Genomic DNA, 13321 nt, shown 5'->3' on the forward strand with positions numbered 1-13321 from the left:
GCATATTTCTCAAAAAAAAAAAAGTTGCAAGTTCATGCCAATGGCTAGTGAGTAAAGAAAGTACAGCTATGTGAATATGTATACAATTACCTATAGCTATTGAATTCTATATATAATGGCAAGAATTTATAAAGAGGGCTACCTACTTACATTATATTGCAGCTTAGTAACTTTAAAAATAGACTATAATAATGTGCAACAACAATCTGTAGCCTTGTATACAAGGAAATTGCACCTATTAAAATATGTAAGAATTAAATTTTCTTCTTCATCTCTTCTTTAAATTTAAGAAGTTCTTTGTGATATTCAGCTCGCCACTGACGCTTCTCTTCCAATTTATCCAACGGTGTCTGCTTGTTGTAGTGTTCACTTAATTTAGCCAACGTGTCTCCACTAAGATCCCTGGCTGTGGTGTGCTCATCTGTAACTACTCTTTTGATGTTGGCACCATATCTCTCACAGTAGTCCTTTATTCCTGTGGATATATAAGACGTAGGTGTGTATGTCGCTACATATAGGACACAATGAAATACATGTTGTCTTGTCAGTGAGGGCCAGCTAAGGGACTGAAAACAAGTTGATGTTTGTTACCTCTAAAAACTAGTCTCACGCAGCCAGACCACTATTTCTCCCCACGGCACTTATCGATTAGAGACTATAAGCGCCTGCTCGAAATAGGGTCTGGTACACTTCCAATAGGCCAGTTGGGACAGCACCCGGCAGGAATGTGAGGTGTCGATTACACCGCTCGAAATGGCGTTAACAAACACATTTAAGAATTTGCCATTCCATGCTGGTTCTTTTTATTTAAATTTTAAGGGTGCATTATCAACACCTATAAATCTAATCGAGGCGCTGTCACAACTGGCCTATTGGAAGTGTACCAGACCCTATTTCGAGCAGGCGCTTATAATCTCTAATCGATAAGCACCGTGGGGAGAAATAGTGGTCTGGCTGCGTGAGACTATCTAAAAACCAGGTGTCCATGCAGTTAATACTATCCCATTCTGACTAAATAGGCAATTACTCAATAATTTAGCTATTGATTCAGCTAGATAATTAGATTTGAAAATACTGTAATTTAGAGTATTTCGTAATTCATGAATTATTTTGTAATTTAGTTATTATGTTGCTAAGGAAGTGTAACTCTAACAAACCACTTTAAACTGTAAATTATTCAGACAACTGTGTATCTATCGTGTATTATCACACAAAGTTTGAGAAAGCCTTGAGGCTGCCCTTCACTTTCATTCATGTACATACGGGACATGCCTCTTTCTCTTCAAAGGGATTCATTATTACTGGTAGCCTGCAAAGCCAGATACATTGTTTTCGGTTGTTTTATACCCATATTGCCTGTTGTGAAAGGCATTCACAACGTCTTCAGGAAATCACTCTACCTGTTTTTTGAAGCTGGCACAAATAAACCACCTCACAGTGAAAGCTTACCTACCGGGAAGGTTTATGCTAGCCTTCATTTCATATATGAAGGCTGCTTTGACACAAAACTGTTTGCTCATGTGGGCGAAATGACACAGACACACACATGCACACCAAAAATAATAAAATTACAGTAATCAGGCGCATGCCCCACAGCCAACCTTCAGCTGGCTGTGAGGCGTGCACCTGGTTAAATATATGGCCTTGATAAAGAGGTAGCCATGCTATAAAGTAATTACTAATTAGTATACTGACCTACTAGAGGTGGCCATACTAAAGGGGTGGCTGCTAAGTAAGGCTTCACTGTATGGCAATCTCAGAAAATTATGTATCATGCAATTTTAGGAGGAAAGCCTGTGGGTAATGTTTTCATAGTTATTCGCAACAGTTGGGTCATTGGAGTCAAATGGGTCACAATTTGTCCAGGCTATCTGGGTATAACCTGGATTGGATGTGTGAAAATGCATTAATTAGTGTGGTAGTGATGTAGTGTGGTAGTGATGAAGTGTACTAACACATCATAGTCTAGTCCTAGCTTCTTTCTGTGAGTCACACCCACTTAACAGGTATTAGTGTTACTGTATTAGTGGGCAAACGTGGAGCCATGCCCATTTATTAATAAGTGTATTGCAGACTGTAGGTACAGTATGTATGAATCCATCTCCATTGCTGTCTGCAAGATTATGTGGAGCCACCCACATCAATTGGTGTACAAATCAATGTGATTATATAAAAGCACAGTTATTGTATCATGAGTCATAGTCTATCTTGCAGCAAGCCAAATTCCTTTGTGAGCCATGCCCACTGATTGTGATACATAGTAAAGTTTGTTGAAATTACATGTAGTAGGTACATATGCACAAAGCCACACTATTTATACCAAACGTGTTTTGTTATCTGTGGACATACTTTGTACCATGCCCACTGACTGACTGTTAGTTTTTAAACTTACCTGTTTGGTTATTGTATTGCTACCCATTTAATATTCTAGTGGAGTGCCCAAAATGTAGCTCTTGGTGCACACCTCAGTTTTAATTAATCAGGGTCAGACAGGGATTGCTATCCAGGCCAGTGGGTCAGTGACTGGTTTCAACGCTGGATCAAATAGGCTAAAAAGACATTTGCAGGTACAATATGTAAAGTCACACAATATACAGTAGCACCCTGCAGAAGGACTATGCCAACGATGATACAGTGGGTAACTGGGTCCCACCTGAATCCTAACCATTAAGCAAGGTACATAAGGTTGATGTTTGCTACATTTGTTTACTATTAACAAGTCCCCATGCTACAGGCTGTAACAAGCTCATCAAACATGTCGCAAGGAGTTGTTCAAGGGGACTTGATAACATAGTACATAACACTTCCACCAATAAAAACAGTAACAGCTTACCACCAGCGTTTAGGTGCATGGTTTCCAGTGGACCAACAAATGCATAACGTAAGCCCAACCCCTCAGTGAAGGCAGCATCAATATCTTCTGGTGAGCAAACACCATCCTATAATACAAAAACACACATACAGCACAACGTAATGTTTGTACAGTATGTAAAATAGACTTCAACCTAATGACACTGAAACTGTTGTCATCTCTTCAAATGCATGCTAAATTACACATGCTTCACGATGTACTCATATAATGGATGGTCACACAATTCACAACTACATACAGATTTCTTTGCCCCCCTGTACCATTACAGTGGGAGAGTCAGGATTGTGGGGAAAGAAATACCAATATCAACTGTTCAGTTAGAGTATTAAAGAGGTGTGACATTTTATTACAATAAAATATATATGCTCTATTAGAGTATTTGTATAGAGCTCTGACATAATTGATCATTAATATGCTTTCCAGTTGAACTGGCCAGCACAGAAATTATATTATTTTTAGTGTTGCACCGATATCCAAATTAGCCGATTATTCCGATAACCGATATTAAGCAACAGAATTAGCTGATACCGATAACCGATCCGATATACACTAATAACACTAACAGTCATTCTCATCATTATTAAATGGCTCATATTAGTGACATAACCATTGATATACAGCTCATTCTAGGCTAAAATGTAAAGTTAGATGTATACCACAAGTAAAAGTTACCCATGGTAAACAGGTTTTAAGTACATTTTACTACTGCTATACAGTTGAGACAAGTGGCTGGCACTACATAGAAACCTAAAAACCTCAGTTTATTGTTGGGCATGGCCTAAACCCTGACAGTTTATTATGGGCATGGCTTGTAGTCACCGCTAAACCATTAACACATAACTTAATTAAAATGCCAAATAACTTATGTCTAGCCTCCCCCAAAAAAATCAAAACCGATTAATCAGCTAGTAGCCGATATCAGCCCTATACCGATTATCAGTGCAACACTAATTATTTTATTGTTGCATACTTTTCAATCATGTGAACACACTTCAGACAGCTGACTCTCCACTTTACAGAATTACATAGGCACTTATTACGATACATCACACATCTATAATGACTCCGTAGAACACATCACCTCTACTAATCTCCATGCCTCCATGATGATGGCATACTGTAGTCGGTTGATCACAAAACCATTAAGCTCCTTCTTCTCCACGACTGGCACCTTACCAAGTTCCTTCATCAAGTCAACAGTTCTTTCTACCACCTCTTGAGAGGTATGTACAGATGGGATGATCTCTATCACTGGAACATAAAGTGGTGGATTAGCCTACACAAGAACAGTACAGTAAGCACAGAACACACTCAGCTTTAGTCAATTCAATGTCATTTCTGGATTTGTAACTACCATGATGGTGATGACTTGTGCGCAGCCATTGATAAATGGGCGAGGCTCTACGTATGCCTACAGACAGAAACACATGATCCTGCTAAGTGGACATGGCCCACAAAAGACATTGGGCTGCAGCAGGACATGGATATTCTTCTATAAAGTGGGTCAGACCCGGATGACCCGTCGCAGTTTCAGTCCCACCAGATGCTGAATCCAACATTTCAGCACAAAAAGGATTGTACAGAATGCACGGTTCGTCCTTCTGTCATCATATACCACTAGAGCTGTCATCATATACCACTAGAGCTGTCATCATATACCACTAGAGCTGTGAACCTGATAACAAATTCAAAGCTGGTTAACTGGTAACCAATAACTGACAGTTAACTGGTTAACTGGTTTCTGTGTAATACAGTGGTATTGGCAGACACAACATGCCTGCTGGAAACTTTAGGGTGGTACCAAAGTTACCATCAACATCTTGTCTTACAATAACACTTGTCAGCAGGGGTAATTTATATGGTTTACCAAGTGGGTGGCAAAACCGGTTTAAAGGCTTCTTAACCAGTTTAAAGGCTTCTTAACCAGTTTAAAGGCTTCTTAACCAGTTTAAAGGCTTCTTAACCAGTTTAAAGGCTTCTTAACCAGTTTAAAGGCTTCTTAACCAGTAATTGGCTGACCTAAACAATACTGGTTAATAACCGGTTTTTTTTGCACTGGTTCACAGCACTATATACCACACACTAGTACTACCACACACAACCTCATGTGCAATGATGCACCGCCAATTTTTCGGTGAGAGCATTTCACCGAATTAAAATTTCGCCAACTGAAATTTTATAGCAAATTGCCAAATATTAGTTTTGCAAATATTTATTGTTATACGTTATACATACATACGTATGTACTACATGTGTGAGAAAAACACATTACATACATTACTATTCTTACAGGGTGGGACACAATGCACTGGCTCTTATGCTTGAGGTCGGAAGTGAAAGAAGATGCTGGAATGCATGATGTGGAACTAGCCATGATCACTTTGTCACTAGCAAACTCATCCAGTGATGTGAACACCTTCTTCTTCAGCTCAACAATTTCTGGGACACACTCCTACATTGACAGGACAGGAACAGTGTAGCAATACTTGTACAACAGTGACAATCAACAAGCTCATTTAAACATCTTCATCATTTGCTTTAAAACAAGTTTTGAGTGGAATCCAATTTACCTACAGTAGGCTTTTAGATACGTACTTACTATAAATGTAGCACGTAAAATACAATTGGTTTAACTACTCTACAATCATATTAAACAGTCATCTTCAACTTTAAGGCAGAAGAATTGAGTGTGACAGCCAGCATATATTGCTAGCCAGACCAAGCCACAGTCAGAGTGGACATTACATTATGATAAATACGATCAATACAGCATGTGGTCATTTGTCCACAAGCAGCACCATCATCACAAACACATACTGGTAGACTCTACACACGCATATATGTACATACATGTACACAGGTAAACTGTAAGTTGTTTAACTCTGTGTAATATGCACTCTAAATGCCAACAGTGCTACCACAAATGTAACCAAGAAAATATTCCTAATGTACCACAAACAACTCTTATTAACAGTACCTATGTGCATGCCCATGGTATTTGTACTGTACACACACACACACACACACACACACACACACACACACACACACACACACACACACACACACACACACACACACACACACACACACACACACACACACACACACACACACACACACACACGAGTGGTACAAATTCAATTTCTTGTGACGTATATGTCTCTTTACCTGTACATATATAGTGCCGTTCATAGCCTCTTTAAGGTTCTCAGTTAGTGTTAGTTTCTTGATCAGTTCACTAGCATCACATCCATCCTCCTTCTGCATGTTCTCCAGTTCTGATGAAATGTAGCCTTGGGCCATTTTTAGTTGTGACATTTGAGTGTCAAATAAGACCACTTCATAGCCAGCACGTAAAAACATCTACACATGTGTGAAAAAATACACCTAGAAATGCAGTAACAAAACAACAAAGAATTAAATCTATAGGATGGTATACATGTTAGGATCAAATTGAAGTACTAAAGTGTATAAATGAAACTCACACACACACACTAGATTATTAATCATAAAGTATTGTAATGAAACACTGTTGCTATGGTAACATTCTGAGTCACAAGATATCAACAACTTGATAGTATTACTTTGAAAGTGAAGGACATCATACTACAAACACTACATCAGTTTCCAAAACATACAACTACATATGGTCTACATCTGGTTTGCCTACAAAGCTTTGTGGTTCATCTGTTTACACTGAAAGACAAAACATTTGCATTTTCAGTAGCAACTAATTATACAAGATTCTACAATACAAGTTAGCAACAAAGCCAGAGGTATTACAAAAGATATTGTGGTATATACCTGTACATCAAAATGTTGACAACTGAGCAGTACAGATTGCATGTGTCCCATGGTTTTTAACTTATTGTTTTCCAAACCATTGTTATAGTAAATTCATCTCTGTTAAACCTTTATATATGAATGGTATTACAGTGATGATCGAGTATAACGTAATACACAGTGACACACACACACACACACGCACGCACACAAATACATACCAGTCCCCAGCTCTTCCCAATCACACCACTGCATACAAAAAAAAGTAAATATACAGCTGAAATACAAGTCTGTTACACTGTTTAATGAGAATCATGAACAAATAAGGCTCTAGCTTAGCATTGTATCATGTGCAACATTAAACACCATATCCACTATGCTACATGTACACATCATGTACGGCTATACATTCCACATTTAGAACTACAATGAATGTAAAACGCACATATACAGTCTGCAGTATTTGTATGAAATGTGCCAGCTGATCTCACCATTACAAATAAATGTGCATACAATTTGTCTCCCTATGGCAATAGTCCATTCTCAATAAGCAACCAAGGTATGCAATTAAGTTTATGGCTTCTGTGGGATGCCTGCTTTTAACCGTGAAACCATGTTTTCCAATGGCTACAATGTATTTTATTTAGCCTTCTCTTTCTGCGCATGGTACTCAAGCATACTGGGTTGCGTTGGAGGATGTATAAAGCTTTATAAACTTTTAACACTGCTCTTTAAACAGTCCATGTTGGTAGTTCATACTATGAAACATGACAAAACCATGCAGCAGTAGAAATAATTGCTCTCACATGACATCACTTGTGTGGTAATCTAGAAAGCACAGAAGACAAAGGCTAGAACAGTAAGTAACCCTACCAGAACTATAATATAAAGAAAACATTAATTACAACAATGAAACTTTAAGACTTGATGGTTAGATTAAGGGAAACACCACTTTCAATGTTACCACATCTGACAACTAGGTTTACTTACTGTAGATGGTAAAGTAATATAGTACATGCTAATGGCTACAAGACCAGTAATCATTTTAAAACTTTACCACAAAGTGCCTACCTCACAATAGAGCTCTGATTTTAGTTGTTTTAACTGCTCAAGAGTCAAGACAACTCGCACACAAATGACGTAGAATTGACAGGTCATCAATATCGCTGCATATTGACTTCAATAGAGGTCACAGCGCTATCCAACAAGGAACAATTAATAGAGTGGTTACAGAAGCTTCTGAAAATCCATATCACTAACTGCTACACCAAAGTATACGAGATCAACAGCTAATCAAAAGTGATGTCAAAAACACATTGGAACCTATGGAAAACAGACTTTCGTAGTGAATTTAAGCAACGTTGGGAGTAACGTGTTACATAAGTAACACGTTATGTGATATTATTACTTGTGTGGTAACTAAGTAATATAACGAAATACACTATAAAAACAGGTAATATAACTCAAGTTACTTTACTTACAAATGTAACGCGTTACCTAAGTATTATAGTTACTGTAACGAGTCTAATATTACATAATATTATTACTACAAGTAACGAAGTTACTAATCTTGTTAGTTATCCTTTGAGTAACGCCCAGCCACAACGAAATAACGAAGCCTACTAAATGAAGCTTTTTTTTTTTTTATTCACCAGCTTCTTACTTATAACCAAGGTTTGCACATTGTCCAACAACGCAATCATGTCACGTGATAAGGTGGTAGTTTCACAGGTGACAGTTTAAGGCTGTGGATACAAAGTAATATAATATGTAATATTATTACAGTTACTTTATTTTATGAGTAATATGTAACTGTAACTAAATAGTTCAGTTGTAAGTAATATCAAGAGTAAATAATGGAAGAGAGAGTATCCAACTGCCATATACTGCATCAAAAATGAGCACATCAAGTAGAAAGTAGAGAAGCCATCCTGTAGTGCTTTCAAAGACAGTGTTGAATGAAGTAATAAACACCTGCTAGGTCAGACTGTTTGAAGTGCCCAGGCATGATTTGAAGTCAAACAGTCTGACCTAGCAGGTGTTTATTACTTCATTCAACACTGTCTTTGAAAGCACTACAGGATGGCTTCTCTACTTGAGGTGCTCATTTTTGATGCAGTATATGGCAGTTGGATACTCTCTCTTCCATTATTTACTCTTGGTAATATGTAACTAGTTACTTTTACAAAGTAGCCTGCCCAACACTGAATTTAAGGCACCCCACGTAAAGCCATAGAAGAAGCCAAAAAGTGCACTGCAATACTTTAGCCTTATTGAAAAGAAAATGGACTATTAGTATGCACATATGTAGATGGAGTTATTACTGGGGGTCAAATGCACAACAATTTTTGTCTCAGAATAGTTGCTGTGGTCTAATCGGACTTCAATATTCACCTAAAGGTATACCTCCTGCAGGTTACTAGCATGCGCTATACTGCAGCTAGGACCCTAGTACTTGTTCAGTACGGTAACGACACCAAGGTGTAGTGTATTAGGAATACTATCAACACATCATTAACATACCTACCTGCCAATAATGGCAACTTTTCCCTTGTTAGTAGTCACTGAAGACTCTGCCATTGTAATTTAGTCTATTGAAAAACACAATAACGCACCTATCAATGTCAAGCCCCACCTACCCCAGATCAGGCAGAGGTGGGGATTGTTGGGGATTTGCAAATGCGAGAATGCAAATTCCCCACCCCTGGGGACAACTTTGAGTTACGAATCCCCTACTATTTATCCTGGGAATCACAACAGTATGGAAAAGTACGGATGTTCGTGTTGCAAATGCCCCTACCCTGGGGACGAGCTTGGGTGACAAATCCCCACCTGCTGCCCGACCTGGGGTAGGTGGGGCGTGACATTGATAGGTGCATAAGTACATACAAGTAGATACAGTAGCGGACAAAAAAGTTCACGTTCCGTACAATAGAAGGCTAAGAAAACGCTTCAGAACAGAACAAAAACGCTAGCATCTGTCTTGCCATTTTCGAAGCGTTTGTGAAATTTGCAAACAGTTGTACAAGCCATGGCTAAGTTATTTGAGACGATGAATAATACTGTGCACCATTGGCCAGCAAAATGCTACGACGTTCCGAGGAATCTGGGATGGAAGCTAGTTGGCAGTAACATTCGCGTCAGCTTTAAACAAGCCTATATAACACTAAGCGACATTAAAAGGAACTGTGATATCGCCTACAAAAGGGCAGTACAACTGTTAAACAATTACCTAGATTTATTGTTTTTTAATCACTGGTTTGTTGCTATGAAGCCACCATGTGCCAGAAAGCAAAACCACCAGGATGCTGCTAGCTCTATTAATGTCCCCTTTTCTAAAAGTTATATTTCAATGTACGATATATTTCTATATACTTTAACTCACTTTTATCGATGGTAAACTGTTACATAACAAAATTTCCTTCTGTTCAGATAAATAGGTGGTGAGCATTAATTAGGAAGAAAGTATAACACTGTATAAGGTAGGCGGGGGTAACTTCGTGAATTTCGACTTTGATCTGCTGAAACTCTTTAATGGCTTGATCAAACGATTTGATATTTTCTGTGTATATACGCTAGGATATGGTGATTACTTTGAGTCCAAGTATGACACTCTAGCTTCTGTGGTTTTTATGAAATCGTCGTTCAATTGATGATGTGTAACAAAATTTTTGCTAAAAAAACTTTCCGGGTACTACAAAACTTGCTCTTAACCACTTAGAGGACCATGTACATTGTTCTATTCGACTCTTTTAACTTGGAGAAGTAGGTAAAGTGTCTAGTGTAACTCTTTTCTGGCAACAATCCATGTTTCAGCCATGGCTATAGGCAGTGAAACAGGAGAATTCGTAAATTCACGAAGTTACCCCCATTGCGTGTTTTTTGACACTATCGGCTATTTCCTGCCATATCTCTCTAACCGATTACTCAAATCTATTGTAACTTGGCAAACTTAGACTACATAAACACATGTTGATTGTAGCCAAGTTTCGTATTTATTGGTTTTGTATATCTAAAGTTATAAACAAAAACGCAAACTTTTCACGAAGTTACCCCCATTTACCTTAATAGTGCAAGTCATGCATAGTAAATTAAATTTGCAGCATTATTAGTCTAATCAGAATACATAGCAAATTTCATTTCATTGCTGCTACTTGTTAGCTACACAAAATTCACTGAGGAAAGAAAAATTATAAAAACTAGCCAGTACTAATAGCTACTTCAAAACTATAACTCAGTAGCCTACTCATTGGTCATGTGTCTTGGCTGGACTAATAGCAAATTCCTCTACTACCTCTTCTGGGGTAAGTGTCACAAAGCTGCCTTGATGGCTGTGAAGCAGTGCCTAACCATTTCTATCCTGTCCCATACTGCTATGTAGTGATGACTTGACTAATCTTAGTAGGCTGATGGACCACTCACATTCACAACTAGTTACAGGTAGAGTAGCCATGATTCTAAGTAGAACATTGATGTTAGGGTAGAATCTTTATCTGCATGACATAATGCCTTTTCAGGTGTATTCCCTGGCAGTACGGAAGCTAAATCTGGATGAGCTGTCCATTGCTGCTGCTACAGATGAAGTTCTGCATCAAAAGATAACAGAGCTGGTAGGTCAGTTGCAAAACTGCTGGAAAAGTTTCCTTATCTATTATAGTGTGTGACCTAGTAATGGTTGCAGGCAACGGCAAACTGAGAAACTCAAAAACACTTTGTGATGAATTTTCATCAAATCTTAGTTCAATTTTATTAATTAGACAATCTAACAGAGGAATTGTGAGATTGAGATAATAATAGTCAGTGGGGTTTTGAGCTGGGATATTCTGTCGGTGTAGTTGTCTACTGGCCAAGCGAGCGGTGCACTCTTCAACACCAACACTTCTGGCAATTGTCATGGTTTGTTTGTGGATATGGGAATGAAAACCATTCACATTCTGGCGGCACCTTTTAAGAGATGTTGTAACAGTGCTAATTTCATGATGAGCTCAAGCGATATCTACATAAGGGCCTTGTAGTTTAACACTCAAGCCCTTCGTATATGATAGCACATTCTGAGTAGCCACCAATGTTATGATAAAGGAAAATTGTGACATTGATAACAAAAATGACTGTGCATCTGACCGTACTGCCTGGTTTCTCTATTCCATTCTGTAGATAAACTGCTGGCAATGGATTCCAGACAACAGAATATTGGTAGGAATAAGTCACAAAAAACCTCAAAAGCATCGTGGTGCTCTACCCATCTGGTTTTGCACATCTCTTTCGTTTTTCACCACCAAAAAGATCTTCTATCCACTTTTCTAATTCAATTTGTCTCATTGGTAAATTTTTAAGAAGCATGCAATTGAATCTGCAGTTGCCATCATATTGTCAACTTTGTTGCAACATTTTACAACACATAGATTAAGCCTATAAGAGGCACAGTGTGTATATATTACTTTAGGATACTTAGATCTAATACATACAGCTGCACCATTTGTTTGCCCAGCCATAGCACCAGCACCATCATATGCCTGCCCTCGTATAAGAGTTGGATCTAGCTTCCATAATGCCAAATTTTCAAGAATGTTTGATACAATGGCTTCACTAGTGACTCCACTTTAACATGAATGAAAGCAAAGAAATTTTTCATATATTTTTCCGTCATCATCATCTATAAAGCGAATGCTGATTGATAGCTGCTCAACATTTGAAGTATCAGTGGCCTCGTCCGCAGTTATTGAGAAAAATTTGCCTGTTTGATTTTTAGCAGAATTTTATTTTGGATCAATTTCCCACAAATCTTAGTTAAATCATTTTGTATACTTTTGCTGGTATAAATGACATTATGACCTGCAGTTTTTATGTGTTGCTTAAGAGTGTGACCTCCTGCATCTATACGAAACTGTAATGAAGCATGAAAGTTACCTGTGGTTGTCATTTGAATCACTGTCCATAGTAGTCCAATCATCTCAATGGCCCCTCAGAGCAATTGCTTGGCATCCACAAAAATTACTGTAGCTGCAATAGATCTAAGCTTAAGGAAATTTTCTGCAACTAGTCTAGCGGCAGTACGAAAATTTGTCTGTAAATCAATTGAAATAGTTTTATTCTTCATCATGTTGCAGAAATCTTTTGCCTTTTGTAAAGCCAGCTGATGAAACTTATGTCATTTATCACCAAAGTGCTCATTCAATAAATCAAGGGCTTTCTTAAAGTTAGTTAATGGTCGATTAACTAGTGTGCTTAATTCTTGGCCTTTTACTTCACTTTGTGCAAAAAGCACACAAAACTTACAGTACCCACCATCTGTACTTTTAGAGTAAACTAAACCATTGTATTTACTCAACAAACTACCCTGAAAATACCTTAGCTGCTTACCAAAAGTGTGAAGAGAAAATTGGTACGTAGAACAAGGCACAAAGTGGTGGTTCAATAAATAAAACTTTTCATAGTCAGTAAGCCTCCTATTGGCTTTAAGCTGAACAACTTGATGTAAGTCTCCTGAATTCACCACTGGGTCCAATTCTGTAGTAGTACCACCTTGGCAATGCTCACTTGTTGATTGATCTATTTCAGAATCTAAAGGCAATGCTTCATCATCATCTGCAAGTGTTGTACCATCAGAGGACACTGACAAGTTGGCTTGGTGACTAAGCTGTCTGAGGACACTGATGAGCTAGT

The 13321-nt window shown here is 38.1% G+C and overlaps 1 protein-coding gene across 4 annotated transcripts; it reads right to left on the reverse strand.

Moving 5' to 3' along the window:
* Positions 1–167: 167 nt before the first annotated feature.
* Positions 168–10163, reverse strand: LOC136258132 (lambda-crystallin-like). 4 transcript variants are annotated; one of them, XM_066051436.1, is made up of 8 exons: positions 10044–10163; positions 9186–9249; positions 6880–6907; positions 6044–6238; positions 5163–5324; positions 3954–4148; positions 2834–2939; positions 168–475 (listed from the first exon to the last, which is right to left on the reverse strand). In XM_066051436.1, exons 2-8 carry the CDS (start codon positions 9236–9238, stop codon positions 255–257), a joined length of 960 nt encoding a protein of 319 aa, XP_065907508.1. In that variant the 5' UTR covers positions 9239–9249; positions 10044–10163; the 3' UTR covers positions 168–254. The 4 variants fall into 4 exon arrangements, with proteins under 4 accessions (XP_065907508.1, XP_065907510.1, XP_065907509.1 ...); XM_066051438.1 differs by having other exon boundaries at positions 9182–9249; positions 10044–10114; XM_066051437.1 differs by having other exon boundaries at positions 9186–9231; positions 10044–10098.
* Positions 10164–13321: the final 3158 nt, after the last annotated feature.

This window comes from Dysidea avara, chromosome 6 (assembly GCF_963678975.1).
Source record: "Dysidea avara chromosome 6, odDysAvar1.4, whole genome shotgun sequence".
NCBI classification, from domain to species: Eukaryota; Metazoa; Porifera; class Demospongiae; order Dictyoceratida; family Dysideidae; genus Dysidea; species Dysidea avara.